General features: G+C 40.6%; 1 protein-coding gene across 2 annotated transcripts in view; it reads left to right on the top strand.

Moving 5' to 3' along the window:
• Positions 1–18,919, top strand: part of CLNS1A (chloride nucleotide-sensitive channel 1A) — a 24,525-nt gene extending 5,606 nt beyond the window's left edge. The window contains exons 2-7 of one of the 2 annotated variants that reach the window (XM_017518683.2): positions 3,024–3,160; positions 6,920–7,021; positions 7,992–8,099; positions 10,142–10,315; positions 15,429–15,518; positions 18,367–18,913. In XM_017518683.2, the coding sequence (XP_017374172.1) occupies positions 3,024–3,160; positions 6,920–7,021; positions 7,992–8,099; positions 10,142–10,315; positions 15,429–15,496 (589 nt within the window). In that variant the 3' untranslated portion in view covers positions 15,497–15,518; positions 18,367–18,913. Of the gene's footprint in view, positions 1–3,023; positions 3,161–6,919; positions 7,022–7,991; positions 8,100–10,141; positions 10,316–15,428; positions 15,519–18,366 lie in introns of both variants that reach the window. The other variant, XM_017518685.2, reaches the window with a different exon arrangement.
• The last annotated feature ends 6,152 nt before the right edge of the window (positions 18,920–25,071 follow it).

The raw sequence follows: 25,071 nt of genomic DNA on the forward strand, positions 1-25,071 counted from the left end.
CGAGATCTTGGCTCACTGCAACCTCTGCCTCCCAGGTTCCAGTGATTATCCTGCCTCAGCCTTTGGAGTAGCTGGGATTACAGGCGTAAGCCATCACACCCAGCTAATTTTGTATTTTTAGTAGAGACAGGGTTTCACCATGTCGAACTCCTGACCTCAGGTGATCTGCCCGCCTCAGCCTCCCAAAGTGCTGGTATTACAGGCATGAGACACTGTGTCCGGCCTTATTGAAAAGTAAAGGCCATAATTTGATAGGCAGTGATTCTATGTTTAGGTTTCAGTTTTTCCATGTCCTCATTGAGTCATTCAAGTTTTATGGCTCTGTTTATTTGAAATTATTTTAGACGCCCAAATTTGGAATGTTCCTTCTGAATTGAGATATTGGCAGAAAAGTTTTGAGGTCAGAAAAGAGCAGTCTATTTGCTTTAAAATAATACAGCTTTTGTAGGGGACTTGTGATACTTGAACACTATTTCATCTCCACATTAAAAGGAAAGCAGTGGACAGGAAAGATGTATACAATAATACATAACCTCATTACATAATACAGTGTTTCTTTGGAAGCAGTGGGAATGAGTTGTTATGGAAAATAATTTCTAGAGCTTTTATTACTTTTAGCTCTTTTAAGATTTATCACTTTTAGGCCAGGTGCGGTGGCTAACGCCTGTAATCCCAGCACTTTGGAAGGCTGAGGCGGTTGATCACCTGAGGTTAGGAGTTTGAGACCATCCTGGCCATCATGGTGAAACCTCATCTCTACTTAAAATACAAAAATTAGCGAGGTGTGCTGTCATGTACCTGTAATCCCAGCTACTTGGGAGGCTGAAGCAGGAGAATTGCTTGAACCCTGGAGGTGGAGGTTGGAGTGAGCCAAGATCACGCCACCACACTCCAGCCTGGGTGACAGAATGAGACTTCATCTCAAAAAGACGACAACAAAGATTTATCACTTTTAAGCTTCCTAGATTTTTTTTTCTTAATAAGCATGTTGGATGGAAATCTTTCCATGTGACAGTGCATATATTCCTGCTTTTGCTTTATTATTATTATTTTTTTTGGAGGCGGAGTTTTGCTCTTCTTGCCCAGGCTGGAGTGCAATGGCACTATCTCAGCTCACCGCAACCTCTGCCTCCTGGGTTCAAGCAATTTTCCTAATTCAGCCTCCTGAGTAGTTGGGATTACAGGCGTGCACTACCACGCCTGGCTATTTTTTGCTTTAAAATTTTTAAATTTTTTTATTTTTAGTTTTTCTCTTACCCTATGCTACAGAATCTTTTGGTTTTTTAAAGTATACAATTAAGTAAATTTTAGTATATTTACAAAGTTTTACAGTTATCACCATAATTTAATAATCTGCCTTTGCTTTTGGTGTAATGCTCTTAGTAACTGAGGGTCATGTGTTTAATACTCATAGTGTGTGGTTAGACATTGATTTCCTTTAGGGGAACTGAGGTGTAAAGCTCATCCTCCGCTTCCAGTGAACGTGAGTGATTCAGACTGTCACACTCATTGTTCCTGCCCAAGGCAGTCCTGCCGAGGTTCTCCTGTTGTACTTTTGTGTTTGCTTCTTTGGAAATTAGACAGCCAGGCTTGTTAAAATTGTATAGAATATGGAATGATACATGGATCTTACTTCATTACCTTTTTTTTTTTTTTTTTGAGATGGGCTCTGTAGCCCAGGCTGGAGTGATTTCGGCTCACTGCAATCTCTGCCTCCTGGGTCCCAGTTCAAGCTGTTCCCTTGCCTTAACCTTCCAAGTAGCTGGAATTATAGGAACGTGTCACCATACCCAGCTAGTTTTTATATTTTTAGTGGAGATGGGGTTTTGACATGTTGGCCAGGCTAGTCTTGAACTCCTGACCTCATGATCTGCCTGCCTCGGCCTTCCAAAATGTGGGGATTACAGGCGTGAGCCACTGCGCCTGGCCACTTCATTAACTTTTAAAAATAATTCATATAGCATACAGTTTAACCATTTAAACATACAATTCAGTAGTTTTTAGTCTTACAGAGTTGTATAATTAACACCATTTTAGAATATTTTCTTTATCTAAAAAAGAAACTGTTATCCATTGCAGACATTCCCTATTTCCTTCTATCCCTAAGCAACCACTATATTGCATTCACATTTTTTGTGTGTGTGGCTTCTTCAGGATTTTTTTTTTCCTGCTAAGTAGTACAGCTCCAGATGGGTGAATTATTATCAGAAAGCTAGCTAGCCTCTACCGAAAGCTCAACATACGGATTTTGGTGATATGTTTTCTTTGTTACACCAGTAAAATATTTGCATTTGACTGCACTTGAGGGAAAACGAGACCTAGCATTTCTGTGGCTTTCTCTTAAAGTTGTTGCATAAATGAAAGGCTTTAGGGAGACTGTCTCTCAAGTTAATAATTATTTCCTGACTTGCGGTGAGTGTGATTACAGCCATTTCATATGTATGTCATTTAATATAGGATTCATGGAGAAATGAATGATTACCAAGGATTTATTGCATATTTACCTGCTGAGCTCTTTGCTAATGGTTTTGAAGAATGTTAAATAACGGAATGTGACCAGTTCTGCTGTCAAGTCGCTCACATTCCGAAAGGGCACATATAATACTCATTACCACAGAGTTAAGTGCTATAATTTGCAATTCAGAAAAAATAAGAGATTATTATAGACTGGAGTAGTTGAAGGGAGGCCTTATGGAAGAGGGAAGGATTTGCAAAAGCAAAGAGGATGCTTGAAGACACACCAAAAAAGAGTAAGCATGAAAGTCATAGAAACATACATGTGACTGAGGAAAATGGAATTTCAAGTTTGTTTTAATTTATAGCTAGAGGTAAAGAGACCATAACAGAATTGATCTTAAAGTAAATTAAATTCCCACTACTGAATTTTCTTATTTTATGAACATTTCTAAAAAAGTAAGCTTGAATTTATTTATATGCATAAAGGTATCCAAATTTTATATACTTTGTGGTATTACTTCAGGATTTAATTTATAAAAATAATCTACTTAAAACATGTTTTTCAGCCACCTGTCTTGGTTAGATGGCTCCGGATTAGGATTCTCACTGGAATACCCCACGATTAGCTTACATGCATTGTCAAGGGACAGAAGTGACTGTCTAGGAGAGCACTTGTATGTTATGGTGAATGCCAAATTTGAAGGTATGTATGGTGTAATTTAATCTAATGCTTCCTTTGATAGCAAATTATGTTTTAAAATTAAAACAGTCTTTGGGGCCGGCACAGTGGCTCATGCCTGTAATCCCAGAATTTTGGCAGGCCGAGGCAGGTGGATCACGAGGTTAAAAGGTCCATCCTGGCTAACACAGTGAAACCCCGTCTCTACTAAAAATGCAAAAAATTAGTCAGGCATGGTGGCACGCACCTGTAGTGCTAGCTACTTGGGAGGCTGAGGCAGGAGAATCAATTGAACCTGGGAGGAGGAGGTTGCACTGAGCCGAGATCAAGCCACTGACCCCAGCCTGGGCGGCCCAGCAAGACTCCATCTCAAAAAAAAAACAAAAAACAGAAGTCTTCAATAATAATCAGTGATGTAACACTGAAGTCATTGACTCATTTTGGATAATAGTTTATGAAGCAAAATTTCAGCACAGCATCTTGGACACTTGAAGTTTTCATAATGGACATTCTTGTATATCTATATATATTTACACTTAGAATTCTGCATTTATTATGGATTTGTATTTTTAACTTTTCCTTTGAAGTTTAACTGTTTATTCTGTCTTTCTCTTTTTTTTTTGAGATGGAATCTCACTGTGTTGTCCAGGCTGGAGTGCAGTGATGTGATCTTGGCTCACTGCATCTTCTGCCTCCTGGTTTCAAGTGATTCTCCTGCCTTAGCCTCCCAAGCAGCTGGAACTACAGGTGCATGCCACCACACCTGGCTAATTTCTGTATTTTTAGTAGAGATGGGGGTTTCAACATGTTGGTCAGACTAGTCTCAAACTCCTGACCTCAGGTGATCCTCCTGCCTCTGCCTCCCAAAGTGCTGGGATTACAGGTGTGAGCCACTGTGCCTGGCTGTCTTTCTCTTTTTAAAGACACCCTTAGAGGCTTGGTTCAGTAGACCCTGTGTTTCTCAGAATTTAAGATACAGCTGTTTTGTTTTGTTACAATAGTAGTTCTCAGTGGGTGTAGGAGGGATATATTTTCCATGAGTCTCCACTGACCTCACCATTCCCCCACATTTGGCAGTGACATTTGGTTGAAAGAGGAAGGGTATTATTGGCATCTAGTAGTTAGATGCCAAGGATGTATGTATTATACTAAACATTCTACCATGTGCAGGATGGTCCCCTACAACAAAGAATTATCCATCCAAATGTCAGTAGTGCCAAGGTTGAGAAACTGTAGTATATAAAAATTCCCAAGTTTTGCTTTGAGATAACTGCAAAGACTCATAGAAATCTAGTGGAGAGGTTCATATTTAAAATAATGGGTTGCTTTTCTTTGAAGTAGTGTATAAGAGACAATCCCATCAGTTTGCCTGTAAGGCTATTGCTCTTTTAAAATGGTTTCAGATATAAAATGATCATTTATGTTCAGTTGTGACACAATTTAGTAATTTTCAGGACTTTTGGCAAGCCAACTCATTAAGTGGTAACAATTGATTCAGCTATCTGAAAATATTTTTGTTATAAGATTTCAAATTCTTGCCATTGGAAAAGGTTCAAAGGCATACACATCTAGTGAAGTTTGAAGAAGAGGTTGAGGAAAAGTAAAAGGCTGTTAACCTAGGGGTGTAGTAAGACTTCCTAATAAGGCATTAGGCACAAAATTTACTCTCCATCTAAGTAAATGCAGCTATGATTTTATAACTAAGAATATTATGTGCCATGTTTAGTTTAAAGCATTCATTCATTTGTAGAAATGCAACACCTTAGAGATACTCTTGTCAGTCAACTCCAAATGCTGGTGTGAAATGCCCCTAAATAGTGTTGGGCATTGGAGCTGGGAAAGGTACATGTCAAGAGGAAGGCTAGGAAATAGGGTTTAAATAATACTAGCTGAAGGGCAAAAGCACATTGAATAAGAAAAGTGTCATTAGGCCAGGTGCAGTGGCTCACGCCTGTAATCCTACCACTTTGGAAGGCTGAGGCAGGTGAATCACCTGAGGTCAGGAGTTTGAGACCAGCCCGGCCAACATGGAGAGACCCTGTCTCTACTAAAAACACAAAAATTAGCTGGGTATGGTGGCGGGCACCTATAATACCAGCTATTTGGGAGGCTGAGACATGAGAATTGCTTGAACCCAGGAGGTGGAGGTTGCAGTAAGCTGAGATTGTGCCACTGCACTCCAGCCTTGGTGACAGAGCAAGACTCCTGTCAGTCAAAAAAAAAAAAAAAAAAAGGAAAGAAACTCTGTCGTTAACTTGCTAGGCAAATCATTTGCATCTCTCTGAGCCTGAATTTTATACAAAAAGTTGAGGGAGTATATTAGTCTCTGGTTCCCAAACTCAAGACTAATGGATACACATTCGAAATATGTGGGAAGCTTGTTTAAATGCAAATGCTGTAAGTCCTAAACTAGGAAAAAGCAGTTCAGTAGGTTTTAGGGTGTGTATTTTAAATATGTGCTTTATAATCATACAGAATCAGTATGATTATTTGCTTGTAATTGATGTGATTATGATTAATTTCTTAGTAAGATATGCAGGATTTCCTGTTAATTTTTAGTGTCTTCCTGGGTCACATTTATTTCACTAATTCTCCAGTTCTTTTTATCTTGAATTCCTCTCATAATTACATATGCTTAAATCATATTTTCTCAGCCTTGTTCTTTGCATTCTGATTCTCCAAGCTCCAAGATTTTTTTTTTCTCTTTGGCATACCTCCATAAGTCTCTTTAAAAGTGACCATCAGTGCCAGGCACAGTGGCTCACATCTGTAATTCTAGCATTTTTTTTTTTTTTTGAGACGGAGTCTTGCCCTCTCACCCAGTGCAATGGTGCAATCTCAGCTGCAACCTCCACCTCCTGGGTTCAAATGATTCTCCTGCCTCAGCTTCCTGAGCAATTGGGATTCCAGGTGCGTGCCACCATGCTAGCTACTTTTTGTATTTTCGGTAGAGACGGGGTGTCGCCATGTTGGCCAGGGTGGTCTCGAACTCCTGACCTTGTGATCCACCTGCTTCAGCCTCCCAAAATTGTGGGATTACAGGTATGAGCCATCGCACCTGGCCATAATCCCAGCAGTTTGAAAGGCCAAGACAGGAGGATCACTTGAGCCCAGGAGTTTGAGACCAGCCTGGGCAACATAGTAAGACCCCATCTCAAAAATTTTTTTTTTTTTTTTTTTAAAAAAAAAAAAAAGATTAGCAGGGCGTCGTTGCAAGTGCCTGTAGTCCTGGCTGCTTAGTAGACTGAGGTGGGAGGATCGCTTGAGTCTGAAAGGGTGAGGTTGTCCAGTCTGGGCAACAAAACAATTACCAGTCTCAGAAAAAGAAAAGATGACTGTCAGCTCATTGTTGATGAAATTAGATTACCTTAAAAATAACCTTAAAAATTCATTCACAGCCAGGTGCAGTGGCTCACACCTGTAATCCCAGAACTTTGGGAGGCCGAGGCAGATGGATCACAAGGTCAGGAGATCGAGGCAAGGCTTTTCTAGGATGCTTACTGGATAAATCAGGAATCCCTCCACACACACACACACACACACACACACACACACACACACACACACACTCTCTCTCTCTCTCTCTCTCTCTCTCTCTCACTCTCTCTTTCTCTCTCTCTCTATCTCTCTCTACCCAGTGTGTCACTAATCTAACCAGAGTGTGTGTGTGTGTGTCAACCATAATTAGAAATAAAAATTGAATTGCAATATTCAGATTTATCAATATGCTTCGTTTTTTTTAAAGTCGAATAATGACATTAAAAAGGTATTTTTATTTTCTAGAAGAATCAAAAGAATCTGTTGCTGATGAAGAAGAGGAAGACAGTGATGATGATGCTGAACCTATTACTGAATTTAGATTTGTGCCTAGTGATAAATCAGCATGTGAGTGTTCTACGGGTATTGATTCTTCTGCTTTCATATACCAAGTATTCCTGATACACACACACACACACACACACACACAGGCACACACACCTTTCTCACCTTTACCACCATTACCTCCATTCTGTTGCTTTTTCTTTGTTTTAGCATTGGTAATGTCATTGAGGACAAAATACCTATTAATATCAAAGGTTGTGAATGTAGTAAGAATATTGTAGACATTCTGTTATCTGGGTATATTTTGTGAATGGACTCTGGTTAGTTTTACTTATTGGTGCTGTTGACTGAATCTCACCTGCTGGAGACACAGCAGTTTTAAAGTGGAAGATCTCAGGACGGCTGGAAAGAGCCTAGTCAGCTGAGAGGGGCTTCACCTTGATACCAGTGTGACCACAACTCTGACCCTTTTTTCTTGGAAAATCCCATGAGCCATGAAGAAATTGCAATAATCTCTTGTAATGAACTCTTATTATTTTATGTTTTGTCCTTTGCTTCAACTGCTTTAAAGATTGATCTTACAGCTGGGCACGGTGGCTCATGCCTGTAACCCCAGCACTTTGGGAGGCTGAGGTGGCTGGATCATGAGGTCAGGAGATCGAGACCATCCTGGCCAACATTGTGAAACCTCGTCTCTACTAAAAATACAAAATTAGCTGGGCGTGGTGGCGTGCACCTGTAGTCCCAGCTACTCAGGAGGCTGAGGCAGGAGAATCTCGAGAATCTGGGAGGCAGAGGTTGCAGTAAGCTGAGATCACGCCACTGTACTCCATCCAGCCTGGTGACAGTGAGACTCCGTCCCCAAAAAAAAAGAAAAAAGAAAAAAAAGATTGATCTTATAATTTGGCAGGTTTTGTAAATACTGTGGCCTCTTGTGTACCCATTAAATTTATTTGCACTAGTGGTTATTTTTATTATAAAATTATATTCTACATTGAAAAAAAGATGAGTTACAGTTTAATTTCCTCTTCAGTGGAGGCAATGTTTACTGCAATGTGCGAATGCCAGGCCTTGCATCCAGATCCTGAGGATGAGGATTCAGATGACTACGATGGAGAAGAATATGATGTGGAAGCACATGGTTAGTAAAATGGATCTAAAAATTTTTTTTTTTTGTTTAGTGTTTCATTTTAGGCATTTATTTGTATTAAGGGTAGAGGATTATAGTTTTTTATGTGTCTGTAAAGTACACAGTATGGTAAGATTATTATTAAAAGTGAATGACATGATGGTAGTACACTTTATGCCAAAGCCCTTTGCAACAGACAAATTTTTGAGGGTAAAAAGTAGAGATTGTTAGGGGGAAGAATGGGTAAGTAGAGTATATGGAAGGAAAGAAAATGGTAGATAGGAAAGTGGGTAGTCAGGAAAGTCTTTTAAGCTGAAGCAGCTGTCCCCAGAGAACAAGCTTTCTCTCTCTACACCTTGAGAACCTGGAACATTTATTTTGTTTTATTATTATTATTATTTTGAGAAAGGGTCTCACTCTCATGTCCAGGCCGGTGTGCCATGGCGTGATTTCTGCTCACTGCACCTCTGCCTCCTGGGCTTAAGTGATTCTCTCAGCTCAGCCTCCTGAGTAGGTGGGACTACTGGCTTGCGCCACCATGCCTGGCGAATTTTTGTGTATTTTTTATAGAGACTGGGCTTTGCCATATTGCCCAAGCTGGTCTCCCAACTCCTGGGCTCAAACAATCCTCTGGTATTGGCCTTTCTGAATGCTGGGATTACAGGCATGAGCCAACCTGGCCTGTATCTTTATTTAACATGTTTCTTCAAACAGCTCACTGCCAAAGTCATTTTCTTTTCTCAGAACCATTCTTCATTTATCTAAGAACTCTTTTCCATTTCTTCCCCAGACCAGAATTCAGTCATTAGCCTGAAAAGAGTCTTTATAGCGTAAAGTGCCTGCTGTTCTCTTTTCTTTTCCCTGCTTGTCTTATGCACACCAATCTGGGTATCCAAAGCCGCTTCCTTCATATGTACCCACTTCCTGGCCTGAGATAAACATATTTCTGGGATTCTCCATCACATAACTAAATATATTTTTATCTTTCTGAGATTTTTGAATGATTTAAAAATTTTTATCCTTTTTGTATTTTCAAAAATTTCTGATTTTTTTAAAAACAGAGTCTAGTTCTGTTGCCCAGGCTGGAGTGCAGTGGCACTATCACCACTCACTGCAGCCTCGAGCTACCAGGCTAAAACTATCTCACCCCAGCCTCCTGATTCACTGAGTCTATAGGTGCACACCACTGCACCCGGCTAATTAAAAAAAAAAGTTTTTTTGGAGAGATGAGATCTCACTATATTGCCCAGGCTGATCTTGAACTCCTGGGCTCAAGCAGTCCTCCCATCCTGGCCTCCCAAAGTGCTGGGATTATAGACATCAGCCACTGCACCTGGCCCTGATTTTTTTTTTTTTTTTTAAGAAAGGAGCATTTTTTTTCTTTTTTTAATAGTCATTTATTCTTGAATAGTGAACTGTGTTTGTTTTATGGTGTTGCACCCATGAAGCAGAAATTTAGGATTATGTTTTTTAATTAGAAAACATCTTCATTATATAAATTAAGTTGTGCTCACTTGTAAAATTCCCACCTCAGGATAATGTAGGACTCCCTGACCTTAGGAACACGCTTTTTTCCTTCTAGTCCCTGGACATGGGATTCTTTGGGAATTGCTGTTTACTGGCTCGTTATTTCTTTTGATAATCTTAGAGGGTGGGGACATTTTCTTTCTATCTCTGCCTTCAGCAGTAGCCTGTATATGTGTTTAAATAAGTGTTGAGAACTATCTTCCTGGAAGCCTATTTTCACTGTACATTATCTTCAGCAGATGCCTCCTCCCTACCTCACAGACAAGGTCTTGCTGTGTCATCAGGCTGGAGTGCAGTGGCGCAATCTCAGCTCACTACAACCTCCCCCTACCGGGTACAAGCGATTCTCCCACCTCAGCCTCCTGAGTAGCTGGGACCATAGGCGTGCATCACCATGCCCAGCTAATTTTTGCAGTTTTATTAGAGACAGGGTTTCAGCATGTTGGCCACCCTGGCAGCAGATGTATTATCCATTTTGTTTTTTTCTAATTGTTGTATAATAGCTTTGAAGTTTTCTGTTTGTTTAGAACAAGGACAGGGGGACATCCCTACATTTTACACCTATGAAGAAGGATTATCCCATCTAACAGCAGAAGGCCAAGCCACATTGGAGAGATTAGAAGGAATGCTTTCTCAGTCTGTGAGCAGCCAGTATAATATGGCTGGGGTCAGGACAGAAGATTCAATAAGAGATTATGAAGGTGAGTGTGCTTTCTCAGTGTGAACAGTCAGATGGGCACTTGGGCATTAAGTTATGGATAGTCATAGAAGTTCTTTTAATAACTCTAAGAGAAATCTCAGAATTGACGCTGTAATATAGGTAGCAGATACAGAATTACATAGTATGGGAATTCTTATGTCATTTGTTTTTAGTGATTTTTTTCTCATTAGAAAAATAGTCCTTGTTCATAAAAAAAAATTTTTAACATGCACAGGCAAAGTAGAAGTGAAAAAAATAAAACAAGTATAATTCTGAGAGATATCCACTATTACTTTGCTGTTGAATCTCTGTATTAGCTTGCTAGGGCTATTATAACAAAATATCATACAGGCTGGGCGGCTCAAACAGTAGAATTTTATTGTCTCATAGTTTGGGAGGCTAGAAGTTCAAGGTAGTTTATCTCTGAGAGCTGTTGATTCAGGAATCTCTTCAGGTATATACACACCCACCAAAGTGGAGAGAGAGAGATTTTAAGAAATTGACCCACATGACTGAAGGCTGGCAAGTCCAAAATCTGTAGGGTAGGCCTGCAGACTGGAGACCCAGGGAAGAGTTGATGCTGCATTCTGCCACAGAAATTCTGCTGGCAGAATTTCTTCTTGCTTAGGGGAGGTGTATCTTTTTCCTTTTGAGGCCTCCAGCCGATTAAACGAGACCCACCAGACTATGAAGGACAATCTGCTTCACCCAGAATTCACCAGTAAGGCTAATCTCATCTAAAAAACAACCTCCTCAGAAACATCTAGAATAATGTTTGACAAACTGGGTACCATTGCCTAGCCAAGTTGATGCATAAATTTAATTATCATGCTGTTTTTTTTTTTTTTTTTGGGGTGGAATTTCGCTCTTGTTGCCTAGGCTGGAGTGTAGTGGCACGATATTGGCTCACTGCAACCTCTGCCTCCTGGGTTCAAGCAGTTCTCCTGCCTCAGTCTCCTGAGTAGCTAGGATTACAAGCATCTGCCACCATGCCCAGCTAATTTTTATATTTTTAGTAGAGGGGGTTTCACCATGTTGGCCAGGCTGGTCTTGAACTCCTGACTTCAGGTGATCCGCCCTCCTCGGCCTCCCAAAGTGCTGGGATTACAGGCGTGAGCCACCATGACTGGCCTTATCACACCCTTCTTATAAGGACACCAGTCACATTGTATTAGGTCCCACTCTAATGACCTCACATGAACTTGATTAACTCTGTAAAGCTCTCCAAATAAGATCGTATCTGAGGTATTGGAAGTTAGGACTTGGGGAGACATAATCCAAAACACTAAGAGAAATCTTAGAATAATTCTTTATAACAGAGGGAGTAAATGTAGAATTACATAGAATAGATATTCTTATGTAATTTTTTGTTGTTTATTTGAGGTAGAGCCTTGCTTTGTTGCCCAGGCTGGAGTGCAGTGGCACAATGTCAGCTCAATCCAACCTCTGCCTACTGGGTTCAAGTAGCTGGGATTACAGGCATGCCCCACCATGCATGGCTAATTTTTTGTATTTTTAGTAGAAACGGTGTTTCACCATGTTAGCCAGCCTGGTCTGAAACTCCTGACCTCAAGTGATCCACTCACCTTAGCCTCCCAAAATACTGGGATGATAGGCATCAGCCACTGCACCTGGCCCTTATGTAATTTTTTAGTGTTTTTTTGTTCTATCTACAAAAATATTTTCTATTCCTAGTCAAAAATTTTGAAAGTATGCTCAGGCAAAGAAGAGATAGAAAAAAATCAAAAATAATTCTGAGAGGTATTTACTATTAATTTTCTGTTGCATATTGTTTCAGTTTTATTTGTGTCCTTTTGTGTGTGTATATACACTGATTATTTTTTTGAGAGAGTTTTGCTCTGTTATCCAGGCTGGAGTGCATTGATGTGATCTCGGCTCACTGCAACCTGTGCCTCCCAGGTTCAGGTGATTCACCCACCTCAGCCTCCCAAGTAACTGGGATTAACAGATACCTGCCATCATGCCCAGCTAATTTGTTTATTTTTATAGAAATGGGGTTTCACCACGTTGGCCAGGCTGGTTTCAAACTCCTGACCTCAGGTGATCTGCCTGACTCAGCCTCCTAAAGTGCTGGGGATTACAGGCATGGGGGCCACTGCGTCTGGCCATGATTCTGTCATTTTTATTTATTTATTTGAGTCGGAGTCTCAGTCTGTCTCCCAGGCTGGAGTGCAGTGGCATGATCTTGGCTTACTTCAATCTCTACCTCCTGGGTTCAAGAGATTCTTCTGCCTCAGCCTCCTGAGTAATTGGCATTACAGGCATGCGCTACCATGCCTGGCTCATTTTTGTATTTTTAGTAGAGACGGTGTTTTACCATATTGGTCCGGCTGGTCTCCAACTTCTTACCTCAGGTGATCCACCCACCTCTGCTTCTCAAAGTATTGGGATTACAGGTGTGAGCCACCATGCCCAGCCAAGATGTTACCTTTTTTTTTTTGGAGGTGGAGTCTTACTCTGTTGCCCAGGCTGGAGTGCAGTGGTACAGTCTTGGCTCACTGCAACCTCCTTCTCCTGGGTTCAAGCGATTCTGCTGCCTCAGCCTCCCAAGTAGCTGGGATTACAGGCACCTGCTATCGTGCCCAGCTACTTTTTGTATATATATATTTTTTTTTACTCCAGCCTACTTTTTGTATTTTTAGTAGAGGCAGGGTTTCACCATCTTGGCCAGGCTGGTCTTAAATTCCTGACCTGGTGATCCACCCAGCTCGGCCTCCAAAGTGCTGAGATTACAGGCGTGAGCCACTGTGCCCGGCCTGTGTTACCTTTATTACAGTAATTGCCTAAGGAGTGCCATGTGGACACTTACTTAATGCTTTATAGCAAATGATTTTAAGGTTGTAAATACTTTTGGCTAAATTGAGATTTTTGGACATTTATTCATAAGCCTGATTAACACATTGGAGTTGCCTATATATAAAAAATTCTTCAGCCTATGCCAGTCTCCATCTCTGAAGTCCTGAGTACCCACGTCATTGTTTTTGCCAGTGAAACACTGTTAGTATGGCATTTTAGCGCTTCATGTTCTCCTTTATGTAAGAGGTATTTATTGAGCTACTTACCAGGTACCGATAATTCTGTAGTACTCAAGAGATGAAGTTACTGACTTCATATCAATGACATTCTAGTGGAAGAAAAGCTAACAGTACATTGAGATACAGCATTGAGATATAGGAGATGCTTGGGCAGCTGTGGAATCGTAAGGGCTGGGCCCTTTTTCCAGCCTGGAGAGTCAGGGGAAGTGTTAAGCTTATAGAATAAGTGACATTTAAGTCAAGATCTGAAAGATGTATAGAAATGACCCAGGTAAAGAGGCTGAGAGGGGAGAAGCAGGTAAAGGGATTAGTCATGTGCCAAGAAAGGTTCAAGAGACTTCAGATTTGGGGAACTGAAAGTAGTTCAGTGTGAAAGGTAGTTATGGTAACAGATAAAGGTAGGATTGTGAACTGGGCAGCATCTTAGAGGAACTCTTAGGTTAGTGGGAAGCCATTGAAGACTTGGATTAGTGTTTCAGAAGATGTCTGTGGTTGTAATTTGAAAAACTGGAGAAGAAAAATACTGAAGAGAAAAAGAGAAACCCTGTTGTGTGACTTACATATTAAATTAGATAAGAGGTGATGGCCTAAATTAGGTAGTGGCAGTGAATATCAAAAGACAGATTTGAGAGATTGAGGCGATAGAAGCAACAGAAGTCAGGGGCTTGGTGTAAGGGTTTCTAGTTTAAACGGATGAGAGGCACCTTTTAGTAAGACTATTTGGAAAAAATGGCATTTTTTTATGTGGAAAGATGAACAGTTAATTAAAGTAAGTGTTATGTTTGTATCTGCAGGTGGTAGGATGCTCTGGGGCTGTGGGCAGAAGATACTTTGTGGTGGGCCAAAGAGTTGAGGGGTGAATGGGAGGTGGGGAAGTGGAGAAAACAACTGTACACACTTTTTTTTTTCTTTTTTTGAGACGGAGTTTCACTCTTGTTGCTCATGCTGAAGTGGAGTGGTGCGATCTCAGATCAGTGCAACCTCCGCCTTCTTGGTTCAAGTGATTCTCCTGCCTCAGCCTCCTGAGTAGCTGTGATTACAAGTGCCCACCATCACTCCCAGCTACTTTTTTTGTATTTTTAGTAGAGACAGGAGTTTCGCCATTTAGGCCAGGTGGGTCTCGAACTCCTGAAGTTGGGTGATGCACCCGCCTCAGCCTCCCAAAGTGCTGGGATTACAGGTGTGAGCCACTGTGCCCGGCCAAAACAACTTTTCGTGGGGCTTGTATTAGTCTGTTTTCACCCTGCTGATAAAGATATACCCCAGACTGGGCAATTAACAAAAGAAAGAGGTTTCATTGGACTTACACAGCTCCAAGTGGCTGTGGAGACCTCAAAATCATGGTGGAAGGCAAGGAGGAGCAAGTCACATCTTACATGCATGGCAACAAGCAAAAAGAGGTTTTGCAGGAAAACTCCCCCTTATAGTAATCATCAGATCTTGTGAAACTTACTCATTATCATGAGAACAGCATGGGAAAGACCTGCCCCCATAATTCAGTTTCTCCCACTGGTTCCCCCCCGTAACATGTAAAAATACAAAACGAGATTTGGGTAGGGGGACAGCCATACCATATGAGGGCTTCTTTTTTTTCTTGTTCCCTCCATACCTTTTATTTAATGAGATGACAAAAACAGGGAAATAAGCAAAAAGCTTGCTGTACTGATTTTTGTCTTTTCGCCTGAATTATGTTGTAAGCTTTGTGTGGATAGGGCTGTATACCTCAAAAGAAAAAAAAAGCCTAACAGTCAAGAACAGGTCTGTAAAGAGTGAACAATTGATACTGTATTTGAAAGTTCCTACATAGAGTTGTTTTAGTATTGAGGTTGAAAATTTACACAGTAAATGTTATAGACTGATTTTGATATGGCCTAAATCCCTAGGTAGCATTTTCTTTCTCAGTTTGCCCCTTGAGACTTCTCTTTTCAAAAAAAAGAGGAAAAAAAGCATCTCTTACCAGCAGAGGGCACTAGCTTCCTTCTGGTAGAAGTTATAAGTTGAATCTACCTGTCTGAAGTGTTCATAGGGTATTGTTCAGTAATTTATTTTTTGGTTTAGATGGTATGGAGGTAGATACCACACCAACAGTTGCTGGACAGTTTGAGGATGCAGATGTTGATCACTGAAAATGATATATGCAGGTTTAAGGTAAGTAGTTCCTTTTCTTCCTTGTCACTGAACGTGAAAATCATGTGAAATGATTACTTTCTACTTTTTTTTTCTTTTTTGAGACAGGGACTTGCTATTTCACCAAGGCTAGGGTGCAATGGCATGATCCTAGCTCACTGCAGCCTTGAACTCAAGCAGTCCACTTGCCTCACCCTCCCAAGTAGCTGGGACTATAGGCACGTGCTGCCACACTCAGCTTATTTTAAAATTTTTTCATAGAGAGTCAAGGTCTCACTGTGTTGCCCAGGCTGATCTCAAACTCCTGTCCTCAAATGATTCTCCCTCCTGGGCATCCCAGAGTACTGGGATTATAGGTGTGAGCCACTGCATCCGGCCTATTTCTTTTTCCTTCTTTAAAAAAATTGTTTTTCTTTTAAATCTCAGGGTTTTTAGATGATGTCCCTGACAGTTTATTTGCTACTTCATTATTCTGAGAAATATATTGTCTTTTGCCAGCCTAAGTATTTCAACTATGTGTTAAATAATAACTGAAGGTCATATTCATATCAGACAGAGCTAGGACTAGTAGTTGTAGTAGTCCTTTATAAGCTGTTGTTAAATTGTCGTCCCTGTTTCCCCACTACAACTTCCTCCTACCTTATAGCATTGTTTTCTTGAATACTGGCTATCCTCCGGTCTTTGAGCTGCTCTTGCTATCCTCCTTTTATTTTATTAAAGCATATATAGTAGCACAGCAATATTTATATATTTGACTTGACTCTGCCACCACTGTCAGTCATCCAGTTAAGTTAGGAGATCCCTTGTTATTCTCTGCAATGATAAGTATTTCAGAATTCCTTCTGTTTTCTTCTGGTACAGATTTTAGTTCTGAACCTAGTTCTGTAATCATTGGCTTCTCTCCAGTTACAAGTTTTAATTCCTTTATACCTGTTCTATTTTGTTTCAGAAATCAGCCTTTTAAAGTTCCAGTTAGCTTCCAAATTACTACCATTGTGAAAACTGTGTAACATTACTTCTTAGATAGGTGTTGTGGCTCACACCTGTAATCCCCGCGCTTTGGGAGGCTGAGGTGGGTGGATCACATCAGATCAGGAGTTTGAGACCAGCCTGGCTAAATGTTGAAACCCTGTCTCTACTAAAAATACAAAAAAATTAGCTTGGCGTGGTGGCAGGTGCTTATAATCCCAGCGACTAGAGAGGGTGAGGCAGGAAAATCCCTTGAACTCAGGAGGTAGAGGTTGCAGTGAGTCAAGATCGTGCTATTGCACTCCAGTCTGCGCAACAAGAGTGAAACTCCATCTCAAACAAAAACAAAAATATCTCTTCTTATTTTAATCATGGATTGTGATACTGGACCTCTGCTTTCTTCTCATGTCCTGCTGATGAAACTGTCAGAAAATAACCTCTTAGAGTTCTATGATTTATATCTTCCCCTAAATACTTAATTTTAATTTCCACATTTACTTATGTCAGTGGTAGCCATACAGTCTAAAATCAGTAATGTCTTCTCTGTTAAAATCATTTGTTCATGTCACTGGAGCTCTGTTAACTTTGATTTTCAGCTCTCAGTTCCAACTGTCAGTAACTTTACTGTTCTACTTCATGGGAAATCTTTTGGTACCAACTTAGGTCTTTTTTCCTTATTTCTCATCACATTATAGCATATTAATTTTTTCAGTTCAGTGATACTTGTTTAGTAACTTTTATTGAAATTAAAAAATAGATTTTTTGGGCCTTTACATATTTCTTTTTGAAGAATAGACTGTTTAGAGAACATCGGCCACTCTGTTATTAATCAGAATCATGAGAAACTCATTTGGTATGTCACAAACAGTTAAGCAAATGGGATGTTACTGTAGTCCTTGGCAAGAATTCTTAAGAGTCTTTTTAATGGTGAAATAGCCAGAAACTTTTTAATGAGCTTTGTTTTCTGTTAATTTTATCCTAGAGCTCAGAGGCAGAGAGAGATTATTTTATTATTATTATTATTTTTTCTTTGAGATGGAGTCTTGCTTTGTCACCAGGCCTGGCCCTAATTTTGTATTTTTAGTAGAGACGGGTTTCACTATTGGCCAGGCTGGTCTTTAACTCCTAACCTCAGGTGATCTGCCTGCCTCGGCCTTCCAAAGTGCTGAGATTACAAGCATGAGCCACTGCACCCGGCCGTGTAAATTTTTACTCATTTAAAATTGTACATACCTTTAAAGAATGAACAAGGAATAAATAGAGTAGCTGGGCACAGTGGCTCAGGCCTATAATCCCAGCACTTTGGGAAGCTGAGGATGGCAGATTACCTGAGGTTCGGAGTTCCAGAGTAGCTTGACCAACATAGAGAAACCCCGTCTCTATTAAAAATACAAAAATTAGCCAGTCGTGGTGGCACATGCCTGTAATCCCAGCTACTTGGGAGGCTGAGGCAGGAGAATTGCTTGAATCCAGGAGGCAGAGGTTGTGGTTAGGTGAGATCGTACCATTGCACTCTAGCCTGGGCAACAGAGTGAAACTCTGTCTCAAAAAAGAAATAATAATAGAGTAATTTATGCAACCATTAATAATTTCAGGATAATGGAACTAGGATTTCTCAAAGAATGAGGTTGGGTGGAGACGGCAGTGAATGGTGGACTCATAACTCTACCATACACTTGTGTATACCTTTGGACAAGGCATATAACTTATTTAATCCTCACTTCCTCCATCTGTAAAATGGGGAGGAGAATAACTGTCTTGCAGGGTTGTTGCAGAGGCTGAGATATAATGTATTTAAGTCCTCTGGTGCTCTTGACTAGGCATTCAATAAATAATAGCTATTTATTGAATGTTGTAAATTTATTACTGTTGTAAACACTGTGAACCTTGTGTTTTTCAGATTCTGCTCCTAACTGTAGGAGAGAACTTGGTGCCTCTTCCACTCTGGAGCGAAGTTGATGAAAGTCTTTTTCCTTTTCCAAAACCCAACCTGAACCAGTTCTTTCTTGAGACAGACTATACTGAGACAAGTTGTCACCAGCAGAAGATAGATAATATGACCTTTATTAACTTGATGAATTAACTTAACCAAGAGGGTATTTATAGTTTATTACTTACCCCAAAACTTTCTGTGTCTGGGTACCCTCTGAGTAGGCCTATAATTCCTGCTTTCACTGTATCCATCTTCTGTAAACTAGCAGGTCTATCTGTGTGGTGAAAATGCACAGGAGCGTGGTGTAGGTAGACTGGGTGGGAAAGAGAGAGCTCCTTTCGCCATGTTTTACCAGTCTGCTCTGTTATAACCTCTTAGGTTATATCCTGTAATTTCCATCCTTTTAGGTTAGTTTCTGTAACAGAACAAGTGAGTCTGGGATGAAGTCCTCAAAGTACCCCAAATGGTAATTGTTTTGTTTTTGTAATAGCTTAACAAATAAACCTAGGTTTTCTATATTGCTGTGCTCTCTTATTCTTGACTAAAGCCATTAATGAAAAATGATTTTTAAGAAATAATGCTGGGGAATGTGAGAATTTTGTTGCTTTTACTTTTGTTTACTTGTTGAGAACATGAACATGAAATTAATAAGAAAATATATAGTTAGAGCTTCTGGCAAGTATTTAGTAAGACAAAGATTTAACATATTCAGGGGATTTCTGCTACTTCCTCTTGGATTAGGAGTAATTTCTTATATTTATCAACTCTCAATTTTTAGTTTTCAAGATACCTGGGTATTATAAGGCTGATTTGTAATTACTGTTTTATACTTGGACTTTTGATACCATTATGTGGCCTTAAAAATAAGGTTATATAAGCTAACCTTATTACCAGAACCACTTGGCTAACTAGTGACTAAACTGAAGTTTGGTACCACTCAGCCCATTGTTCATTTCAGCACTGTCACTTGGTTTCCCTCATCTTGCAAGTAGACTGAAAAAAAACCTAATTTTCCTTTTTCTAACCAGACTCTCAGAAATTGAGTCTGTTAACAATAGGCAAGTTAAAGAGCCACTTGGAAATGGAAACAAAATTACTGAGACCTTCTCTGTACCAGCCACTGTCCTGAGTTCTTTATTATGTATTATAATATTCTTAATTGCCCTATGAGATATACTTTTATCCCACTTCATGGTTGAGGAAGCTGAGTTACAGAGGTGAAATAACTTGCTTAAAGTCATGTAAATAGTAAACTGATTTTTGAGCCCGTGCTTTAAAATGTCATACAGCAAGGCCGGGTGTGGTGGCTCATGCCTATAATCCCAGCACTTTGGGAGGCCAAGGCAGGCAGATCACGAGGTCAAGAAATTGAGACCACTCTGGCCAACCTGGTGCAACCCTGTCTCTACTAAAAATACAAAAATTAGCTGGGCATGCTGGCGCGTGCCTGTAGTCCCAGCTACTCAGGAGGCTGAGACAGGAGAATCGCTTACACCAGGGAGTCAGAGGTTGCAGCGAGCCGAGATGGTGCCACTGCACTCCAGCCTGGCAACAGAACGAGACTCCGTCTCAAAAAAAAAAAAAAAAAAACCACATCATACAGTCTTACCATCTACCAGCAGCAGAAACCATGTACACTCCCTACTACTGCAGGGTTTTCAATGTTAACATTTCAGTGGCCAGTACAAGAGCTCTGCTACCCATCTGAGCAACATCTATAATTCTAGTCTAGAAGTTTGCCCATTCTGCAGTCAGGATATTCTCACAGGCTAATATTAGAAATTCTATTCCTTTTAAAAGGAATACATTTGTAATTGTGACGTTCCATGACGCATCAAATGCTCTGATAGCAAAATGTTGAGGAGATTCAGAGCGTACTCTCTTGATGTTGCTGTGGTCAATGCAGTATGCAAAAAGGCAGGAGACCAAGCATGTGGGCACCTCTTTGGGCCTATTTATTCATCTGTAAAATGAGGGGATTAGATTAAATGACTTTCAAAGTTTCAGTGACAACATTCTGTAGTACTAGGTAGATAGAACCATAGCTTTGAGAAGATAGAAGCTGAGAAAAAAGACCAGGTCAGGCTTTTAAAAGATAAAATTTATAATGACCAGCCAGACAATATTTATTGATTCCATTTAAGCCTAATTTTAGGGTTGCTGGAATTGTTTTCTTTGTGTGTTCCTGATGGAGAGATACTTTTTTTTGAAACAGAGTTTTGCTCTTGTTGCCCGGGCTGGAGTACAATGGCATGATCTTGGCTCACTGAAACCTCCGCCTCCCAGGTTTAAGTGATTCTCCTGCCTCAGCCTCCCGAGTAGCTGGGATTACAGGCATGTGCAACCATGCCTGGCTACTTTTGTATTTTTCGTAGAGTCGGGGTTTCTCCATATTGGTCAAGCTGGTCTTGAACTCCCAACCTCAGGTGATCCACCTGCCTCAGCCTCCCAAAGTGCTGAGATTACAGGCATGAGCCACCACTCCTGGCCTGTAGAGACACTTTAAAGGTATATAGATATTTCTACTCCAAAATGTAAGCTGTCTAAATGTTCCTAAAAGCCAGGGTTAGTGGTTCTCTAGGTTCTATCATTTAAAAAAATGTATTCATTAAGATATGGTCCCAGCCGGACAGGGTGGCTCACACCTGTAATCCCAGCACTTTGGGAGGCCAAGATGGATAGATCACTTGAGGTCAGGAGTTCGAGACCAGCCTGGTTAACATTGTGAAACCCTGTCTCTAGTGAAAATACAAAAATTAGGCATGGTGGTGGGCACCTGTAGTCCCAGCTACTCAGAAGGCTGAGGCACAAGAATCACTTGAACCCATGAGGCAGAAGTTGCAGTGAGCCGAGACCATAAGCTTGTTTAAATCCTTATAGGGGCCTGGTACGGTGCCTTACTCCTGTAATCCCAACACTTTGGGAGACCAAGGCAGGTGGATAACCTGAGGTCAGAAGTTCAAGACCAGCCTGGCCAACATGGTGAAACCCTGTCTCTACAAAAATTAGCCAGGTATAGTGGTGTGCTTCTTGGGAGGCTGAGGCAGAAGAATTGCTTGAACCCAGGAGGCGGAGGTTGCAGTGAGCTGAGATTGTGCCATTGCATGCCAACCTGGATGAGAGAGCAAGACTCCATCTCAAAACAAAAAAAAAAACCCCTATAGATATGTATTTTTGAGGTTCTGTTAGGAGCTTCCTCAATATTGGTAAAGGTGAGAGATTATGCACAGATGATTGTAAGATACAGTTAAGCATATTAGGTTGACTACTCCTAATCTGAAATCTGAAATTCCCCAAAATCTGAAAATTTTTTCAGTGCTAACATGATGCTCAAAGGAACTGCTCATTGGAGCATTTTGGATTTCAGATTTTTGGATTAGGGATGCTTAACCAGTATAATGCAAATATTCTAAAATTTTAAAAAAATTCCAAAATCTGAAATATTTCTGATCTTAATAATTTGACTTAAGGGGGATGCTTAGTATAATGCAAATTTTCCAAAATTTTAAAATTCTAAAATCTGAAAAACTTCTGATCCTAATCATTTGACTTAAGGGGTACTCAATCTGTATAGTCCTTTACTTTTAGAAGAAGACAGGTGTGATTACTCATTGCTTAGAGATAATCAATAAATATTTAGATAGAATTTATCTGCAGGATTTCAGCTGTGTACACTATTACATAGCTGATTCTCATGCAAATCCTATTTTAAAAGTATAGAATGGATGAATCCATATCTTGTACTCATCTTTTGTGACCAGTAACTGAATTCTAAGCATTGTCTCTCACAAAGATACTCATAGAATTATTGCCATCCCTTTATGAGGGAGCTAGAATGTATTTTCACTAATGTGTCACTCTGTTCATATTTACATGAGTAAAATCAGTATCTAAAAACTTAATAATTTCAAATGACAAAAATGGATTATTTTGAGATTATGTGAATCACTAGTACACGTAAAGTACTTAGAACAACAGTGCCTAGGCCGGGTTCGGTGGCTCATGCCTGTAATCCCAGCACTTTGGGAGGCTGAGGTGGGCGGATCATGAGGTCGAGAGATCGAGACCATCCTGGCCAACATGGTAAAACCCTGTCTCTACTAAAAATACAAAAATTAGCCAGGCATGGTGGCGCCTGCCTGTAGTCCCAGCTATTCAAGAGGCTGAGGCAGGAGAATTGTTTGAACCCAGGAAGCAGAGGTTGCAGTGAGCGGAGATTGTGCCACTGCACTCCAGCCTGGCGCCTGCCAACAGAGGGAGACTGTCAAAAAAAAAAAAAAAAAAACAACCAACAGTGCCTAGAATAGATGGTAGTTGTTACCAATAGCAGTAACTATTTTTGTAACAGGAAGCAGCAGCTACAAATACATCAACTCACTATTTAGAATACATCTAATACATCTGATTAGCTTGAAGTTTAAAAATCCACAGAGCAATTAAAGTAGACATCATGAAATCTATACATTTTTCTCATAGGACCTCAGGCCTTCACTGCAAATCTCTACTCTTGCTCTACAAGCAGGTCTAATGTACTTGAATAGCTAGTTTCTAGGCACACAGTGGGTTAGACAAGGGGAAAAAGGTGGTTCCATCAATTAAATCAGTAGCAGCAGTAAATAGCCGACAGAATTATGAAAAAAGGCAAATGTATATTTCCACAAAATATAGCAGTCTAAGCCTCTATAGTAAACAGTACAAATATGAGGACAGTGTAGCAATTTTTTTTTTTTTTTTGAGATGGAGTTTAATCTTATTTCCCAGGTTGGAGTGCAATGGTGCAATCTTGGCTCGCCACAACCTCCGCCTCCCCAGTTCAAGTGATTCTCCTGCCTCAGCTTCCTGAGTAGCTGAGATTACAGGCATGTGCCACCACGCCTGGCTAATTTTGTACTTTCAGTAGAGACAGGGTTTCTCCATGTTGGTCAGGCTTGTCTGGAACTCCCAACCGCAGGTGATCCACCCTTCTCAGCCTCCCAGAGTGCAGGGATTACAGGTGTGAGCCACTGTGCCTGGCCCAGTGTAGCAATTTATGTTCATAAAATTTTGACTTTGTATCAGCCCAAATTCTGGTTGTAAATTCAAATCTGACTAGTTTAAGCAGAATATATATATATATATTTTGAGACAGTTTCATTCTTGTTGCCCAGGCTGGAGTGCAATGGTGTGATCTCAGCTCACTGCAACCTCTGTCTCCTGGGTTTGAGCGATTCTCCTGCCTCAGCCTCCGGAGTAGCTGGGATTACAGGCATGTGCCAACACACCCGGCTAATTTTGTATTTTTCTAGAGACAGGTTTCTCCATGTTGGTCAGGCCGGTCTTGAAGTCCTGACTTCAGGTGATTCACCTGTCTCAGCTTCCCAAAGTGCTGGGATTACAGGCGTGAGCTGCCGCGCCCGGCCTAGGCAGAGAATTTTTATTGGAAAGCTATTGGGTAGCTCACAAAATGGACAGAAAAGTTGAAATTAACTAAGCTCATAAAAAGATGAAGCCTATATAAGATGTTATGATTCCTCTCCTGCTGTTAGACTGATTTCTTGATTGTCCCTGTATCTGTGAGTCACCACACTTAAGAGGGAAACAACTGGTTGGCACTGTGTGCCTTCACATAGTATCTGGGTCTTTCTGCTTCTATGGTGGAAGGGCACTGCCCTGTGCAGATGCTCACAGGAGTGGATTACCCCAGACAGGAAGGATGCTTAGATGCCGGATTGCAAAAAATGTACATCTATCTACTACAATCCTAAATCTTATAATAAGTTGCTATTTTGTTGCACAAGTGCAGGCATGGAATAAGCAAACAGTTGGATTTAATCAAGTTGAGGCTAAGCTGTGAGTATGAGATAGAGGAACAAGGGAGTTAAGGGTGTATGTGTGATGATGACTGGCCAGGTAAGCTGCTTAAGGAGGAGAGGGTAGCTGAGAGGGGTGAGAGATGAGAAAAAGTGGTGTTATCAGTGGACAGAAGTTCTCTGTGGGGGACAAAGGATCACTGGAGATGGGGTCCTAGAGAGACTGAGCTGGAAAGGGGTCAGTGGTTGGAGAGTGGGGTGTCTGAGTTCATAGAAAATTTCAGTTATTGGTAGTAAGTTCAAGGTTACCACTAAAATTGCAGCTGAGGCAGAATAGAAGACAAAATTATCAAAGGAGAGATCCAATGAACTCCAAGGTCATGATGCTGGAAGAATCATCTTTGTATCTGTCATCAAGAAGTGTAACTGGTGGTGTTAGAGAGACAGGGACTAAGATTTGAAAGGAACAAAAGGGAATTGAGGAGACTATATACTAGAAGATGGCAACAAGTACCCAGGTAACTGATGACATGTTTTTAATGGAAGAAGCAGAGGAGAATGGATGGGCAGCAGCAATGAGGACAAGGAAACCTATTCTGCCTCCAGGCACAGTGGTATATAAGGTGTGGGAAAGAAAATAGCCACCACTTGAGAGGGCTGTAGAGGTAGCAGTGTCATCAGAAGTCACAAACTCCAACGTCTGATAGGTGAGGTGCAGAGGGCTAGGTGTTTTCATAAATTAATACTGATTTTTCTTTTCTTTTCTTTTCTTTTTCTTTTTTTTTTTTTGAGATGAAGTCTCACTCTGTCATCCAGGCTGGAGTGCAGTGGCACGATCTTGGCTCACTGCAACCTCTGCCTCCCAGGTTCAGGCAATTCCCCT

This window comes from Cebus imitator, unplaced genomic scaffold, assembly GCF_001604975.1.
Source record: "Cebus imitator isolate Cc_AM_T3 unplaced genomic scaffold, Cebus_imitator-1.0 Scaffold698, whole genome shotgun sequence".
Lineage (NCBI taxonomy): Eukaryota > Metazoa > Chordata > Mammalia > Primates > Cebidae > Cebus > Cebus imitator.